This window comes from Eublepharis macularius, chromosome 17 (genome assembly GCF_028583425.1).
Source record: "Eublepharis macularius isolate TG4126 chromosome 17, MPM_Emac_v1.0, whole genome shotgun sequence".
In the NCBI taxonomy this organism is placed as follows: domain Eukaryota; kingdom Metazoa; phylum Chordata; class Lepidosauria; order Squamata; family Eublepharidae; genus Eublepharis; species Eublepharis macularius.
The window spans coordinates 27,416,781-27,432,943 of NC_072806.1; the positions used below are offsets into that span (position 1 = coordinate 27,416,781).

The 16,163-nt window shown below is 48.4% G+C and overlaps 1 protein-coding gene across 3 annotated transcripts; it reads left to right on the plus strand.

Annotated features, from left to right (window-relative positions):
• Positions 1–1,005: 1,005 nt before the first annotated feature.
• On the plus strand, positions 1,006–11,427 carry SERPINF2 (serpin family F member 2). Of its 3 annotated transcripts, none has more exons than XM_055001507.1 (9): positions 1,006–1,143; positions 1,535–1,605; positions 3,730–3,771; positions 5,117–5,567; positions 6,855–6,998; positions 8,286–8,489; positions 8,933–9,075; positions 9,339–9,543; positions 10,671–11,427. In XM_055001507.1, the coding sequence occupies exons 2-9, from the start codon at positions 1,540–1,542 to the stop codon at positions 10,994–10,996; spliced, it is 1,581 nt and encodes a 526-aa protein (XP_054857482.1). In that variant the 5' UTR covers positions 1,006–1,143; positions 1,535–1,539; the 3' UTR covers positions 10,997–11,427. The 3 variants fall into 3 exon arrangements, with proteins under 3 accessions (XP_054857482.1, XP_054857484.1, XP_054857483.1); XM_055001509.1 differs by having other exon boundaries at positions 1,007–1,143; positions 5,141–5,567; XM_055001508.1 differs by lacking the exon at positions 1,006–1,143 and adding an exon at positions 1,349–1,376.
• Positions 11,428–16,163: the final 4,736 nt, after the last annotated feature.

Genomic DNA, 16,163 nt, shown 5'->3' on the forward strand with positions numbered 1-16,163 from the left:
AGGGTGTAGGGGCAGCCTGTGTTAGGAATGTACCTTTACACCCCGCTGCCTCCCTACCGCAGCTTTGGGCCAAACGAGTGTGAATGTGCTCTGCCAGCTGCTTCCATGCCATGGCCAGCCCCGCTGCCTCCAATTCCTTACTCAAGAGTATTGAGTAATGGTTGCAGAAGGGCTTTGTGCTAGGGAATTATTCTGTCTGGGCACAGTGCGGTGGCATTTTGCGGGAAGCAGTTTGGAGTAGCCAGTGGTTTTATCTGGGGGAGCCAAGTGGCTCGCCCTGGAGGTCCTTATTCTGCTGCTTCTGGCTTCAGCTGGGGATGGGCTGAGAAAGAGAGGAATAAAGGCGTTTGTCATGGGGTGGGGCTTTGTGAAATGGGGAGTTTGAGCCAAGACCTGGGGTCACCTGAATGCCTGTCAAGCAAAGGGCTCAGGTGTGTCCTCAGAGGCCCCAGGTAATAGATCTGGAGATGGAAAGAATGGGGGAGGGAATTGGGTCCCTACTTAGGGTTGCCAGCCTCCAGGTGGTGGCAGGAGATCTCCCAGAATTACAACTGATCCCCAAGCCACATCGATCGGTTCCTCGGAAAAAATGGCTGCTTTGGAAGATGGACTCTATGGCATTATACCCCACTGAAGTGCCTCCCCTTCCCAAATCCTGCCCTCTCCAGGCTCTATCCCCCAAATCTCCAGGAATCCCCCAAGCAGGAGCTGGCAACCCTATCCCTACCAGGGGCTTTGAAACCTGTGTATGAAGTCACAATGGCTCTCTCCTGCTCTTGGAGCAAGATTTAACCCTCGCTCTGCACTCCTAAAGCAGGAGTGTCCTGCTGGCCCACAAAGCCACCACCCGGTTGCCCTGAGGCTAAACAATGGCTACTGAGGCCAAGGCCTTCCTCTGCTGTTTCTTGGCACTCAGAGGCTTCCTGGTCGGGAACGAGGTTTCCTTTCCTCGACTTGCCTAATCGTTCCGGAGCAAATGTTTAACGCGCTGCAGAAAGTAAATATTTGTAGGTTGGGGGGAAGAGAGCGAGATTACTGCAAAAGAGGCGTTGCTGCAGCTGGCCCCAGCGCGGGGTCCGTTTGTGCCCCCAGGGAGACAGAGCGGGCGGCGGCAGAGGCACGAAGAGACGGAGGCGGCCCGAGGTGAAGGGTGGGGTGAGGTGGAGCAGGCCCGGGCGCCCCTCGAGGCTGGCGCTTGGCTCCCCGCAGCTGGAGCGTCTCCCGGCAAAGGCGGGGGGAGTTTGGCCCCTGGGTTTTGATGGGGGGGCGACGGGGGGGGGACCCTCGCGACTCTTCCTGAACAGAACAGACGGCAGCGGTGCTTTCCCCAGGTCCCCACCCCGGCCGCTTTCGAAACTTCAGTTGGTGCTTGCAATGTAGGCAAGGCGTCGGGGCGCACTGAACCCTACCCCAACCTGGCGCTGGTTTTTTTTTTGGGGGGGGGACGCTTCTGCCGGGAAGGGATGCCCCCCACAGCGGACCCTGCAGAGCCCTGCTCCGGCTGCCCTGAGCAATCTTCCCGCTTGCTTTGCAGAGAGGATGGCTGCTCTGCCCTGGACTCGGGCGCTCCTCTGCCTGGCTGTGCTGCTGCACTCGCGTACGCCGGTAAGTCCAGCCTGGTCCCGAGGCGGGGAGGGCGCGGCCGGGTTGTGGCCGAGACGAGCGCCGCCCAGTGCTGCAGCAGGCGCAAGAGCGACCCCTTGAACCCCGAGAGCGGCGGGAGGTTCTCTGGCTTCGCGCCGCCTTCCCTTCGCCTCTCCTCTCTTCGTCGCGCCCTGCTGGGGGAAAACTTTTTTCCAGCACCTCTGAGCATGCGCAGGCGATGCCACCCCGCTTTCCCTACTTTAGCACTTATTGTTTTAACTTTTCAGATTTTTCTGCAAATCTGGGGATTCCCTCAGTTTAGTGGACCCCTGTCCCGTACAGCCCCATTGTGTGGGAGCTGAGGTCCGCATCCTAGGGCCAAATTCGGGATTAGATCTATGACAGCGAGGGCTCGGAATGCAGTTTGGGTTAAGGAACCAAAACTGCCAAGAGGCAGCCAGGTAGCAGCCCTGAATCCTGCCCCCCCCCACTGTGGCGCCCCCATCAGACACGTGGCCCAGCCCTGGTCAGAATCACGATGTGAGCTGAGAGAGTGCCAGAAAGACCTTTGGGTATGTTGGGCTTTCAGCCACAACCAACACCCTGAACAAGATAGTCAGGACCAAATATAAGGTGAGTGGTTGAATTCTGTGCCCGTTGTAGTTTCCCTAGCGTCTTCATGGGCAGTCCCATGTAAACCCCATTACAGCAGCCAAGCCTGGAAGTTACAGGAGCCTGAATCATCATAACAAGGCCAGACTGGAGAGTCAACATAGCAAGGAAAGGGCAAGGGGGGACTGCTCATGGTTGCCAACCTCCAGGTGGAGCCTGGACATCTGGAATTACAACTGATCTCCAGGCTACAAAGATCAGTTCCCCTGGAGGAAATGGCTGCGTTGAAGGGTGGCCTCTACAGCTTAATATCCTGCTGAGCCCTCACTCTCAATCTTCTCACTCACTCATCCGTCTCTTTCACCCCCACTCTTCATCTGTACTACACCAAGCATTTAAAGACACACACACTTAAAAATCCAGAGGAGTTAGCCGTGTTAGTCTGTAGTAGCAAAATCAAAAAGAGTCCAGTAGCACCTTTAAGACTAACCAATTTTATTGCAGCATAAGCTTTCGAGAATCAAGTTCTCTTCGTCAGATACATCTGTATCATGCATCTGACGAAGAGAACTTGATTCTCGAAAGCTTATGCTGCAATAAAATTGGTTAGTCTTAAAGGTGCTACTGGACTCTTTTTGACACACTTAAAATTATTACAAATCTCCCCTCTTGTCCTTCAGCAGAACACCTCTCTTTTTCAGAAGAGTTATGTGCAGCTTCCTCTGACTTAGGGAATGTTTTATGGTCTCTGCAGTTCCTGTTAAGTCCATTTCTCACTCCTCTGTGGGTTTTTATTTTAAAGTCTTGGGTTTCTTAAACCTACGTTTCTCCTCTGCTGGGCTGAGGTCCTCTTCCTCTCTGGGATGACCCACCTTCTCAGGCTTTATCCTCAAATCTCCAGGAATTTCCCAACCTAGAGTTGGCACCCCTAGACTGCTAGCAACACATCCAGTCTGCCTCTCAGAAGAGAGGCTTCGGTCCAGGAGTACCCCAAACTGCTCTGCTTGACTTGATCCAACAGAGTACTTGGGGGTCTCCAACCCAGCTCAAGGCAGCCACCTCTGCTTAGAACATTGGCCGTATCAATCTATTAATTCATATCAGGTCTATGCCTAGAAATCCATTGATTTGGAGATAGCTGTGTCCATGTTGTACATTTGAGGCTCATTACCAGCACCTCTATCAATACTGAGTCACCTTATAGAAGGCCTTCCAAATAGACTCTTTGATTTATCTAACCTGGGGGTGGGGGGAAGAAGTGCAACATAATGTTTAATCAGTGTTTCCTCCTCTGCATTTTTAACAGGTGGCATTTTTCCTTTTTTTAACCATGGAATAACTTGTGTGAGATTCTGCATTGCACAAGTGTTCCTTTTGCCTCCAACATACAGTTTTACTGATGTTATTCATGTATTTCAAGTTATGCTTTAATAGGGGTGGAGTAAGCCAGCAGAGATGGGTGCTGGGCAAAAAAGTCTGTGCTTTCTCTCGGCTCCTGACTAGTGCAGCTTGTTTTGAAATGTTTTCTTCCAGGCCTCTGCTCAGGATGAAGCTGTCTTGCAGGAAAGGGTCCAGGTAAGAGGTGGTTTAAAGTTAGAAGGGGGGGGGCAGCTACTACGAGAGGAAGTGATAACAAAATTACTGAGCTGCATTGGACCAAAACTGCATTTCTTGGGGTTGCAGCACTAGAGATTCTCCGGGGTGCAGCCCAGGTAGGTTGTTGGGGTTGCTGCAAAGGCACTAGAGGGGTGGGCTGCTGTGGGTCTCACAGGGCCAGGGCACCCCATTGCAGCTTTAGCATGAATCTGCAAAGCAGCTATGCTTGAACTGTTCTGCTTTGTATCTGACTTCGGTTTGTACTTAGAATTCTGCAGTCCGTACTCTATTGCATTGTTATCGAACGTCCAAGTGAGTCAATACGTTGATCATATTGACTCACACTGTGTAATCCACCTTGAGTCTTAGTGAGAAAGGCAGACGATAAATAATGTAAATAAGATAAATCTCCAAAAGACTGTCAGAGAGGAAGATATGGTGCAGAAGAGGGCAATCCACATGATGGAGGGGCTGGAGCACTTGACCTACAAGGAAAGGCTAATGAGTTTTGAGGCTCAGCTTTCAGTTTGTAGAGGTGGTGATTGAAGAAGAGCCTAACAGAGGCTATGCATGATGCAGAGAAAGTGGCTACGAAACAAAACACTAGTTTGGTGTAGTGGTTAAGAGCATGGGACTCTAATCTGGAGAGCCGGGTTTGATTCACCACTCCTCCACTTGTAGCCAGCTGGGTGACCTTGAGTCAGTCACAGCTCTCTCAGAGCTCTCTCAGCCCTGCCCACCTCACAGGGTGATTGTTGTTGTGGGGTAATGATAACATACTTTGTAAACTGCTCTGAGTGGGTGTTAAGTCATCCTGAAGGGTGGTATATAAATTGAACGTTGTTGTTGTTGTCGTCATTGTTATTAAAAATCCTCTCTCCTAACCCTGGAACTTGGAGTCATTAGAATTTATGGACAATAGATTCAGGGGAAAGAGAACTGTTAATTTGGGCAAGTATTTGGCCGCTGACTTAAATGGTTTTAGTATTAATGTAGCATAGTCTAGTGAAATCTCTTGGCCGTGGGATTCTCAGTGGGCTCAGTGGTCCGTGAGAGCTCAGTGGGAAGCAAGCTATCTCCAAAAGCCAGGTGCAGGAAGAGGAGACCGTTGCCATCGTGCCCTGTTTGTGGGCTGGCTAGAGATGCAGTAGAGGAAGTCTCTTGGGTGGCTTCCCAGAGGCTTCCCAGAGGTCACTGCTGATCTGCTCTGGTCTCCAGGACTTTGCATTTGTTTGTGTGTTTTTGACCAGCCATTTCGTAGTGCCTCAAAGCCATTGAGTGGGAGGAAGGTGGGGGATTCATTAACGGCTCCCTCCCCTTTCAGATCCAGCTGCCCATTTCTTTGCAGGAATTCAGCAGTGCCATTGCCCAGCCCGATCCTGCTGTCACTCAAGGGCCCGAGGCAGAGTCAGTCCTGGTGAACTCAAATGTGCCAAGCTCAGTGCCTGAGATCCAAGAAGGACCCCTTGATGGCACATTGCTACAGTGCTCAACCCTTGAAGTTGGCATGCCATGCTTAACAGACGAGGGTACAGCCAAGCCAGAGATGGGGCCTGACAAGCCAGAAGAGCAACAAAACTCTTCCCTGGAGGGCGAGGAGGAAGCCGGAAGAGGCTGTAATGAGGATTTGCCCCCAGAGAAGATGCGCATGATCGCAGAGGCCATGCTTAAGTTCACAGTGGATCTCGTGAGAGAAGTGGAGCTGGAGAAGCAGCAAGACAACCTTTTCCTCTCCCCGCTCAGCATCACCCTGGCACTTGCTCACCTGGCTCTCGGTCAGTATTTGCTGCTGCTGCTGGATCACTCAACTACATTTAAATGAAGTAGTAGGGACTACTTCGCAAGGGGATTACAAATCAAAATTCCTCAGGCCTCTGCACGAGTTGCTGATCTGAGCATGTCTCCTGATTGGAAGGAAGCAAGTCCAAAGCAGGGACTTGTGCAGATCGCAACAGTCGGCCTCTTCTGCCTTCTGCTGTATTTCTGAATGCTGATGCTGGTCTGCAGCTGAAAGAGCTGCCCCCAGCAGAGGCCGACTGTGAATGAAGCAAGGCTGAGCTAGTACACTGTGTGCCTTCTCCCTGGGTAAGCATTTTGGATAACCAGGAGCCTTTGATGGATTGATCGTTCCTGGCACACCATTTGGGAATTCTTGCTTTGGATAAATTCTAAAACAGAGATGTGCAAGTGTGTGAAGTGCCATCAAGTCACAGCTGACTAATGGCAGCTCCGTAGGGTTTTCAAGGCAAAAGACATTCAGAGATAGTTTGCCGTTTCCTACCTTTACGTAGCGACTTTGGGCTTCTTTGAGTGGTCTCCCCATCCACCAGGGCCAACCCGGGTTAGCTTCTGAGATCTGACAAGATCAGGCTAGTCTGGGCCCTCCAGGACAGGGTAGAAATAGAGATGGGGGGCAGTCAAAAGAGCACCTATGGCTTCCGCGTATGACAGTGAGGAAGGAGGGATGCTCCTTCTTGGAACTCTCCTTCCTTCTGAGGAGAGGAGAGTTCCTCCCCCCTTGTGATTGCACCATGGAGTTCTTACTGTGCTCCATCCACCAGGGCTTTTTTTCTGGGAAAAGAGGTGGTGGAACTCAGGACCACACAATGTCATCAGCTGGAACAAGGGGGGAGTTTTTTAAAGTTTAAATTGCCCTCTGCAAAAATGGTCACATGGCTGGTGGCCCCACCCCCTGATCTCCAGACAGAGGGGAGTTTAGATTGCCCTCCGCACTGGAGCTGCATGGAGGGCAATCTAAACTCCTCTCTGTCTGGAGATCAGGGGGAGGGACCACCGGCCATGTGACCATTTTCAAAAGATGCCGGAACTCCGTTCCACCTCATTCCAGCTGGAAAAAAGCCCTGGCTCCATCTGTCATTAACAATGCCTCCGCTGCTACTAGCTGCTTTAAGACAAGGGCATGTGGCAACCCAGATTGGAGGCAGGCTTCAATTTCATCACAAGTCCAGGCAGACAAGAGGAGCTGACTCCACTTCATCCATGGGCACAGGTTGCCACATCCTGGGGTGCTGAGCATTGACCGCATCCATGTACTTTTCCAGGAGCTGCAAATCACACCGAGAAGGCCCTGCTTGAGATGCTGCACCTGGAGAAGGTGCCCTGCCTCCACCAGGCACTGAGCCAGGTTCATCGACAGCTCGACAAGGCCATGCTGAGTGTTGCTGCCCGTCTTTACCTGCAAAAAGGTGAGCGATGTGGGCTGGAAGGCTGTGTTTGGGCAGGGTGGTGGTCATGAAATAAACCTGCGAGGCAGATAAGGTGAGGTGCTGGAGAGACTTTGATCCTCTTTTGGCGATGATAACTGGGTTTTAGGCCGTGAACCTCAGTGGGTGACCCTGTGTTAGTCATTTTCTCTTAGCCTTGCCTATCTCCCAGGACTGTTAGGAGGAATTTAAACAACCCAGTTTCTCCCCATCCATGTTCACCACAATCCTTAGAAGAGGGGAAAAGTAAATCAGTGATATGGATGAACAGATATAAGAATGAAGATTTGAGCCCAAGGGAAGTGCTGACCACCCGAATGGAAAGTGGCTGGTTAATATTAGAATGGATACAGCCAGGGCTTTTTTTCAGCAGGAACGCGGTGGAACGGAGTTCCGGAACCTTTTGAAAATGGTCAATCAGAGGGCTGATGACTGCATGTTTGTGTGGCCAAGGGACGGTGCTCAGAATAGTAACTGCTTTATGGACATTCCCAGGGCTTTTTTTCAGCTGGAATGCAGTGGAACGGAGTTCCGGAAACTCTTGAAAATGGTCACATGGCTGGTGGCCCCACCCTCTGATCTCCAGGCAGAGGGGAGTTTAGATTGCCCTCCATCCCGCTCCAGCCTGGAGATCAGGGGGCGGGGCCACCAGCCATGTGGCCATTTTCTTCAAGGGCAACCCACTGAGTTCCACCACCTCTTTTTCCAGAAAAAAAGCCCTGGATACAGCTGATAGAATACAGCTTCCTGTTTCCCCTGAAAAGAGCACAATAGCTTAGAAAATACAATAGTTTCCACCACCTGTGAGAGAAGGGGGTTGGCGACAAAAAAGGCAAGTGTTTCATTTGCGGGGGGAGAGATGCAATATTTGCAGTGTGGGAGGAATGGATGAAATATGGCTGTTCTTGTTCACCAGTGGCTCAGAGGCCTGGGCCGATTCCAGACAGCCCTCCCCATCGCGAAACGTCGTGCGTCGTCGCGCAGAAAACGCGAAATATCGCGTTTTCTTGCACGAGTTTTGTGCAACGTCGCGCAAAACTCGCACAAGAAAATGCGATATTTTGTGTTTTCTGCGCGACGACGCGCGACGTTTCGCGATGGGGAGGGCCGTCTGGAATCGGCCCTGGAGAGGTAGAAAGGAGAAATGTGCATGCCGTCCAAAAAACCAGCATGGGGCAGTCTGCATCCAGGAGGCCACGTGTACCCCCAATTTTATGGGGGGGGCTTCATTCCTTGCCCACCCTGATTCTCATGTTGAGCTTTCCCCAGGATTTCAGGTTAAAGAGAAATTCCTGGAGGACTCCGAAAGGTTCTACAAAGCAAAGCCAGCCCTGCTGTCTGGTAACGGGGAGGAAGACCTTGCAGCCATCAATAACTGGGTGAAAGAAGCAACTAGGGGACAAATCCCGAAGATCCTGTCCGAGCTGCCCGTCAATGTTGCCATGATTTTGCTCAATGCTGTGCATTTCCAAGGTGAGCGCTGCTGTTCCCCCCCACCCCCATCTCACTGGATGAGCTGTTCAGTTTGGCGGCTTCTTAGCAGGGCCCAGTCTGTTGCTCTCTTCTTCTGCTGCAGGCCCTTTCTAAGCCCAGGAATTAAAAAGCAGCCTGGCTTGCATGCAGAGTAACTCGTTTTATGAATGAGGTCTCCGTTTGCCAGCAAGGATTTTGCATAGGGTGAGCCTTGATGGGAAAGGGATTTCCTGTACTGTGGGAGATCAGACACCATGTAATGAATGACCTCTCTAGCCAGGGAGGCTGGCCGTGAGCTCCCAAGGCAGCTTCCTGGGAAAGCGTTTTACAAATCTGTGATCTCTTGGCGGAAAGGCAGGAAATGTAGGGAATCCAAAGTAAAGCCAAGGCTGCATTCTGACCTTCTCCCCCGATTGATTGTTTTTGTGCTTTGTGGGGAGAAGGATTTTGGAAAACCAAATTTGACCCCGAATTGACTGAGCCCGGCATGTTTTACCTGGATGATGAGTTTGCGGTCTCTGTGGAGATGATGAAGGCTCCGAAATACGCCCTAAGCTGGTATAATCTGGATTCTTTGGAGGTTCAGGTGAGCCCAGACTGGGAAGATTGGGTCTGTGGACTCCATAATGCTAACTTGGGGGCTCTCTCTTCCCTGCTATCCCAACCAAGTTTCCTCCACCCTGGTTGGGTGTTTTTGGAAACTGGTCTCCGAGTGGAAGAATGAGCTGATGGGGGTTCCGGGCACGGCCTGGAACCCCCTTCTTATTCTCTGTTCCCAGCCTCCTTCTTTGGCATTCTCCTTTGTTTAATTTGTACTGTGCTGCATTTTAACCAGCTTGCTCCTTCCAGGTCGCCAGGTTCCCCTTCAAGGGCAACATGAGTTTTGTGGCCATCGTGCCAAACCACTTTGAAAGGAACGTCTCCCAGCTGCTGTCTGACCTCTGCCAGGCCTGCCACTTCAGTGACTTCCCCAAGGAGAGGCCAACCATGGTGAAGATGCCCAAACTGCACCTGCAAGACCAGCTGGAGCTGAACCAAGCCATCAGTCAGTTAGGTGAGACGATGATTGGAGGAAGGGCGGGGCTGGCCTTTTCCCCTGCCACAAGCCCTTTCCTGGCTCCGTTCTTGCTGCTGCAGCAGTGGCAGCAATCAGGTGAATTGGGTGAACAGGAGGCTTGGCAAGGGAGCCAGAATGGAACGCACTGGTTGGCATTAGGGCAAGGGCACCCTGCTTTCCTCACTTGCTCGCTGCGTCCGATGCATAGCCGCTGAAGGATGCCTTCTCTTGGCAAGCAGAAAGTCCTCTACCTTTTTGCACCTTGCTTCGGCGGCAAGCATTTAGTGTATTGTGCTCTACTTTAGGTCCATTTGGGTGGAAAATAGGATAGAAATAGAATAAATTTTAAAAGTAATCCAACACACACACATCCCATCACCATGAAACAGGGCAGTTGAAGGATCCTCTTCTCATCTCCAGGAGTTGTAAATCTCAATCTCCATCTCACACTCATGCGTACACACACACATCACACACATTTTGTACATCCACTTTCCCTCCTCCTTTACTTTGGAGTGATAAAAAGCATGTTTAATTTATTCCTTAAATCTGTCCAGAAAAGATTTTCAGAGTCTGGTCCATCTTCTTTAGATCACTGGACTGTTTTATGGAGCAGGAAGGGCATTCGCTGCAGTATTCCAAGCATGAGACGTAACTAGCGTCCCCTTCATTTTAGGCACATTCTAGCTAGCAAGTGTGAAAGCTCTGATCCGGTGCAAAATGTAATGTCCTTCCTGGTTCTGGAAATGTGTGCAGGCACCAAAGAGTTTCCGAACCTTCAGCAGAGGAGGTTTGTGAAGATATTTCAGGAATGAGGACTGGATGACGCACCTCTTCCCTTTTTGTCTCTTCCATCCCTCTCTCCCTTCCTCCCTGAATTCAATTCCTGGGCTACTACAACTTAACTTCAGTCACCATGTTTCTGCAACATTGCAAAAATCCAAGTTCTTTGAACACTTGAATCTTGGAAGCAACAGATACCATGCACCATTAGCAAATATATGCAAACTTCATTGGAGAAGTTTATTGCAGGGGCAACTTATGCGTCCCGAAACTGTGCTAGGCCTGGGCATTCAGTTACCTTCTCTCCCAGCTGGCTTACTCCTGTTTCTGTTTCTCTCTAGGCCTCGGGGAGCTATTTTCTTCCCCAGACTTCCGTCGCATTGCAGAGGGACCCCTCTTTGTCTCCAGTATCTGGCACCACTCGGCCCTAGAGCTTGCGGAGACTGGGGTGGAGGCATCAGCTGCTACCAGCGTGGTGATGTCTCGCTCACTCTCCACTTTCATCCTCAACCAGCCTTTTGTCTTTCTCATCCTTGACGATACTACGGGCATCCCCCTTTTCTTCGGCAGCATCCGCAACCCGAACCCCAGCGCTCCCAAGCAGAGGAAAGAGCAGGAAGAGCTACCTGACAAGCAAGATCTCGCTCACAACACAATTCCTAAATAAGGGGAAATCCATATAGTGGGGGCGGGGTTTGAACAGGAGTGGCTGTGGCCTCTCCAACTGTCTCCCCCCACTCCAGTTGGTCTTTGGGAGTGGTCCAGGGATTTTTCCTTTTCTGAGGAAAAGTGTGGTGTAGCTCTTCCGAGAGCCAGTTTGGTGTAGTGGTTAAAAGCGGCAGGACTCTAATCTGGAGAACCGGGTTTGATTCCCCGCTCCTCCACCTGAAGCCAGCTGGGTGACCTTGGGTCAGTCACAGCTCTCTCAGAGCTCTCTCAGCCCTACCCACCTCACAGGGTGATTGTTGTGGGGATAATAATAACACACTTTGTAAACTGCACTGAGTGGCCATGAAGTTGTCCTCAAGGGCGGTATATAAATCGAATGTTATTATTATTATTATTTCTATAAATGGTTACCTCTTGCCGATTTCCCTGCACCGTCCCAAGATGTGTGTTATGTGGAGTTTTCCACCCTCACCTACTTCTCCATGGCCCTTTGCTCCTTCCATGGAGGCTAGATCCCACTTAGGGCTTCATTCAGGGTCTCTTCTGTTCGGATTTTCTCCCCCCATCCCTCAAATATGTACAGTGAAGCACAGCGGAGAGACTTAACTCTTGCTCAGTTCAGCCTCTTGTACAGAGCTAAGATCCTGCAGCCAGTATCAAAACATGCCTCATGGCACCTGTTGTGGCACACACTTTTGTGGCTCAGTATATACACGATAGACAGCAATTAGAATGCACCAGCAGCTGGCAGGTGGGGCTGAGAGGAGAGGGCCAACTTTTAGGACACTCCCCTCTACAGCAGAGAGTTGGTAGCTCCTCAGGGTTCTACTTGAGAGAGCTTCTTTTATAGTGGAGGGAGGAAATCCCAGAGATGTACATTTCAGCAACTGGTTTTAATGGAAGGGGGAGTCACCTAAGGAAGAGGTGGGAGTAAGTCAAAATGCAAGAAGGGAGGGGACCAATGCTAGGCGAATGAACACCATGTGGTCCTCCATTTCCTCCCCTGCCGTCCTCATGCACACTTGGATATTGTGATAGATTTGAATTGTAAGCTGCTTTATGTACCAGTCTGGCTGAAAAATGGAGTGCAAATACACACACACACACAAATGAAGTAAGTAGTGCACATTCTGTACCATTTTCCTCCTGTGTTCACACTGTCACCTTGCCACTGGTTTACTGCATGGAGGGACAACCATGGAAGCCTCTTTACCCTGTTAAACTTTGCATGTACCCCAACAGCCAAGGTCGTGAAGTGAACCTCTGTGTGTGGGTACTGAATACCATTTGCTGGTGCTAAACCACAAGGGGAGCTTTCGTGGCCTGCCTGTGAGTTTTCTGGGAAATGGCCAGACTTGAGAAACCCCTAGTCTAATCCAACCTAGTCAGTTCCTATGTTTAAGAACCAGAGGAGTTAGCCGTGTTAGTCTGTAGTAGCAAAGATAGAAAAGAGTCCAGTAGCACCTTTAAGACTAACCAACTTTACTGTAGCAAGCTTTCGAGAATCACAGTTCTCACAGTTCTCACAGATGCATCTGAAGAAAAGAACTGTGATTCTCAAAAGCTTATGCTACAGTAAAGTTGGTTAGTCTTAAAGGTGCTACTGGAGTCTTTTCTATGTTTAAGAAATAACTTTATATAGCTTAAGAAACTAAATAACATTGCAGTATTCCCTGTGTTTTAAGCTTGTAGAAATCAGATGTATCACTTGGGACAGTTGCAGAAAAAGAGTTTATAGACAAACCTGGTGCCTGAATTCTTCACTTGGAACTCTGTAGTTGATCTCTGAATTCTGCCCATGATGGCAGAAATCCTCCGTCAGCGATAACTCTGTGCTATTTGACAAGGGCGACACGTGTAATAGAAAAGTAACACAGGTTGCATTCACACAGCAATCATCCTCCTTCGCTGCTGCAAATGCTCAAGGTGGGTTGCAGCTAAAAACAGTGCCATAAGGTGTTAATAGACACATCCGACAACTTTAGAGAACAACGCAGTAAAACATCATATATTACAGGAGGGCAGCCAGATTGGAGAGCAATGCAGTGGGACACTATATTGCATACAATGAACAATATAGTGAAGCTGGGTTTGAACATTAAAGAACAATGCAATAAAATAGTATAATATAAAAAACACCAAAGGCACCTTAAATTCCACATACATTATTTCTGCAACCTCGTTCACTTTATAAAAATGTCCTCCTTAACAATTCTGTTTGACGCATTCTGCAAAGCTGCAAGTGCGTGGAAGTCGTCCTGGTCTCAGGCAGGTCATTCCATTGGGTGGCAGTCAGCACACAAAGAGAAAGCTTATACAGGGGCAGCTGCCACACTTGCCATTTGCAAGTGGCATCTCAGAAGGCTTTACTCGGATGAGTGGAGCTGCTGCAGTGGAGTATATAAGGAGAGGAGGTGCTGGAGATACGTGGTCCTAGGCCACGAAGGACTTCATAAGTGATAACCAGCACTTTGAATTGAACTTCGTAACTGATCGGTAAGATGTGACTGCAGAATGGGTGTAATATGCATTCTCTACCCAACTCCCAATAGTAACTGAGCTGTAGTATTCTGTTGCAAATGGAGTTTCTGAGTTGTCTTCAAGGGCAGACCCTAAATTATAGTCTAGCCTTGAGGTTATATTGGCATGGATCCTTATGAAGAAGGAACAGCAACCGGTGCAAAAAGAAGAATTCTTTAATAGTAAGTAACCCTACCCATTTCGCGTCAGCTTCATTAGGGGGGATCTATCAACAAAACAATGTATGATTAGACGATGAATACAACATCTTAAAACATCTATTCCATATGTGCACGTATTGCAGGGTGGCTTGTCTGCATTAAATGCACATACGGAATAGAGGTTAAAAGGAATTCTAAAGGTCAGTAAGGTTTTACAATGTTAATGTTCAAGGAATCTAGATAAAACATCTGTGAATGTAAGATATGAAATGTTAATGTATGTATAACAACGTTGGTGCAGGTTCGTAGACACTGGGAAATGTATTATGAATTGCACTTTGCACATGCTCTATATAATTGCCCTGCTATTTAATACTGTGTTCCATCATTTTAAGATGTTGTATTAATTGTCTATTCATACATTGCTTTATTGATAGACCCCCCCCCCATGACGCTGATGCAAAACGCGTAGGGGTTACTTATTTATTATTAAAGAACTAGAAACAGAGCCTGTTTTTTTTTTTTAAAGGGCCCTAGAAAACCCAGAAATGCTGGGCTTCCTGCTGCATTCACTTGTTTTTCTAGTAATATTGGGTCCAACATAATCCCTAGACTCTCATCTAAGTCAGCAAGGATCAGTTGATCTCCATCAAATGTGAGAAGCACAGCGTCTTTCAAGTGTCCAATCAGCATTACCTCCGTCTTGTCAGGATTCGTTTTCAACTTGTTTGCTCTTAGCCATTTAATCACAGTAGCCAGGCGAGCGTTACAGCAGCATCAGGCAATTTGGATAAAGAAGTATAGAACTGAGCGTTGACAGCATGTTGATGATAGCTAACTCTAAAACTTGGGAGGATTCCTTATAAGAGCTTTACATGGAGACGGAAAATTTTACCCAGAGATTTAAAGAAAAAAGCTCTGCTTAGGGGTTTTGGGGGTTGGACGGCAGCTGCAGAGGCGGAGGCAAGGAAAATGGCATTGATATGGCTGGGACCTAGAAAAGTGCATACCTTCCTGTCTTTCCCAGAAGATTGTGCCAAAACAGGTTTAAGAAAGATCACAGTCACGTGGAGGAAACCATGGAAAGTGGTTACAAGATGTGAAAACTTTAAAAAAAAAATAACACTCCAAAAAAATAACGAAGCAGCATTTCCATGTGGAAGCAGCCTCAAAAACTGTTCCAGAACCTCATGGACCCTAAAGACTTTTGCTTTGCATGCAAAGAAAGAATCTGATATGGTCAGAACATGGCCTCTTATAAAGCGATTATCTTCTTCCCTGTTCTGTGTCAAGATATTGTTTCCAGAGGACTGAATTTGGAGTAAGAAAATCTTGGGCTCATGTATGATTAAAAGCAAGCCAAATTTACTTTCCAGTCAGACACAATTGTGGGTTAAAGTCTGCAGTTGTCCTGGAGTCCAACCCTACAAAAGCACATCTTTCTTTGCATCTTTCACACTTCTGCAAACCAGGAGACTGAAGTGAGTCTTTTTAGCCATCTGGGGCCGCTCCCCTTTCTCCTAGGCCTTCAGTAGGCTGAAGCTGCAGTCCCAAGCCAGATTGCATCAAAGAAATATGCTAACACTTTACTAGAGAGAAGATGGGTGTAAAATCTGTTTTCTCAGCACCACCTGAGTAGGGGATGAACTTTATTGAATTCAAGGTAATCTTAGAGACTGTGTAGACTGCTAACCCTTTAATGTAATGTAACCATGCTATACGCTTAATGGGAATTTGCCTTCTTCGTACCACTGGTGGTGATGAGACAGAAGTCAGTTCCGAGTTCCTTAATCATAGTTCCTTATTCATGAATCCAACCGTACATAATATTGATATCTGAAATGCCGTGAACCTCAATCATACCTCCCCAGACTTTATCCTTCAAGAGGGACCACGTGCTGTTCCCCTGTTTCATGCCATCTGCTCCAAAGACCCCAAGAGAAATTAAGATTAACAAATGGGGGGGGGGGGTGATTCTGAATAAGGAACTGTGAATACGAAACTAGGAAACAGCTTCAGCCAAATGACACTTTACTGCCTCAAGTACTTTCAAGTGGGTAGCTGCGTTGTCTTGCAGGAGAACTGCAGGATTCGAGTCCAGTAGCACCTTGAAGACGAACAAGATTTCCAGGGTATAAGCTTTCGAAAGTCAAATCTTTTTTTGTCTCCATTCCCCCCCCCACCCCATTTTTCTTGAAAATGAAATATGTATTTTTTTCTGTAATTTTTGTTCTTTTCATCTTCTTTCTCTTTTTCCATTCTCCCCCCCCTTTCTTTTTTTTCCTCTTTGCCCTTTTTATTGGGCTTTTACTCTTATTAATAAAACAGTAATGTATTTAAAAAAATCTTTCTTTGTCAAATACCTGATGTGTATGGCAAAAGGAGCTCTGACTCTCGAAACATATACGCTGGAGATCTCGTTGGTCTTTAAGGTGCCCCTGGACTTGAATCTTGATTCTGCCTCAAGCAGTAGTTAGAGTTGTT

Coding starts and splice junctions, on each gene's coding strand:
- SERPINF2 (XM_055001507.1), top strand. CDS start 1,540: ATGGCTGCTCTGCCCTGGACTCGGGCGCTCCTCTGCCTGGCTGTGCTG. Junction 1,606..3,729: donor TGCTGCACTCGCGTACGCCG/GTAAGTCCAGCC, acceptor GTTTTCTTCCAG/GCCTCTGCTCAGGATGAAGC. Junction 5,568..6,854: donor ACTTGCTCACCTGGCTCTCG/GTCAGTATTTGC, acceptor GTACTTTTCCAG/GAGCTGCAAATCACACCGAG.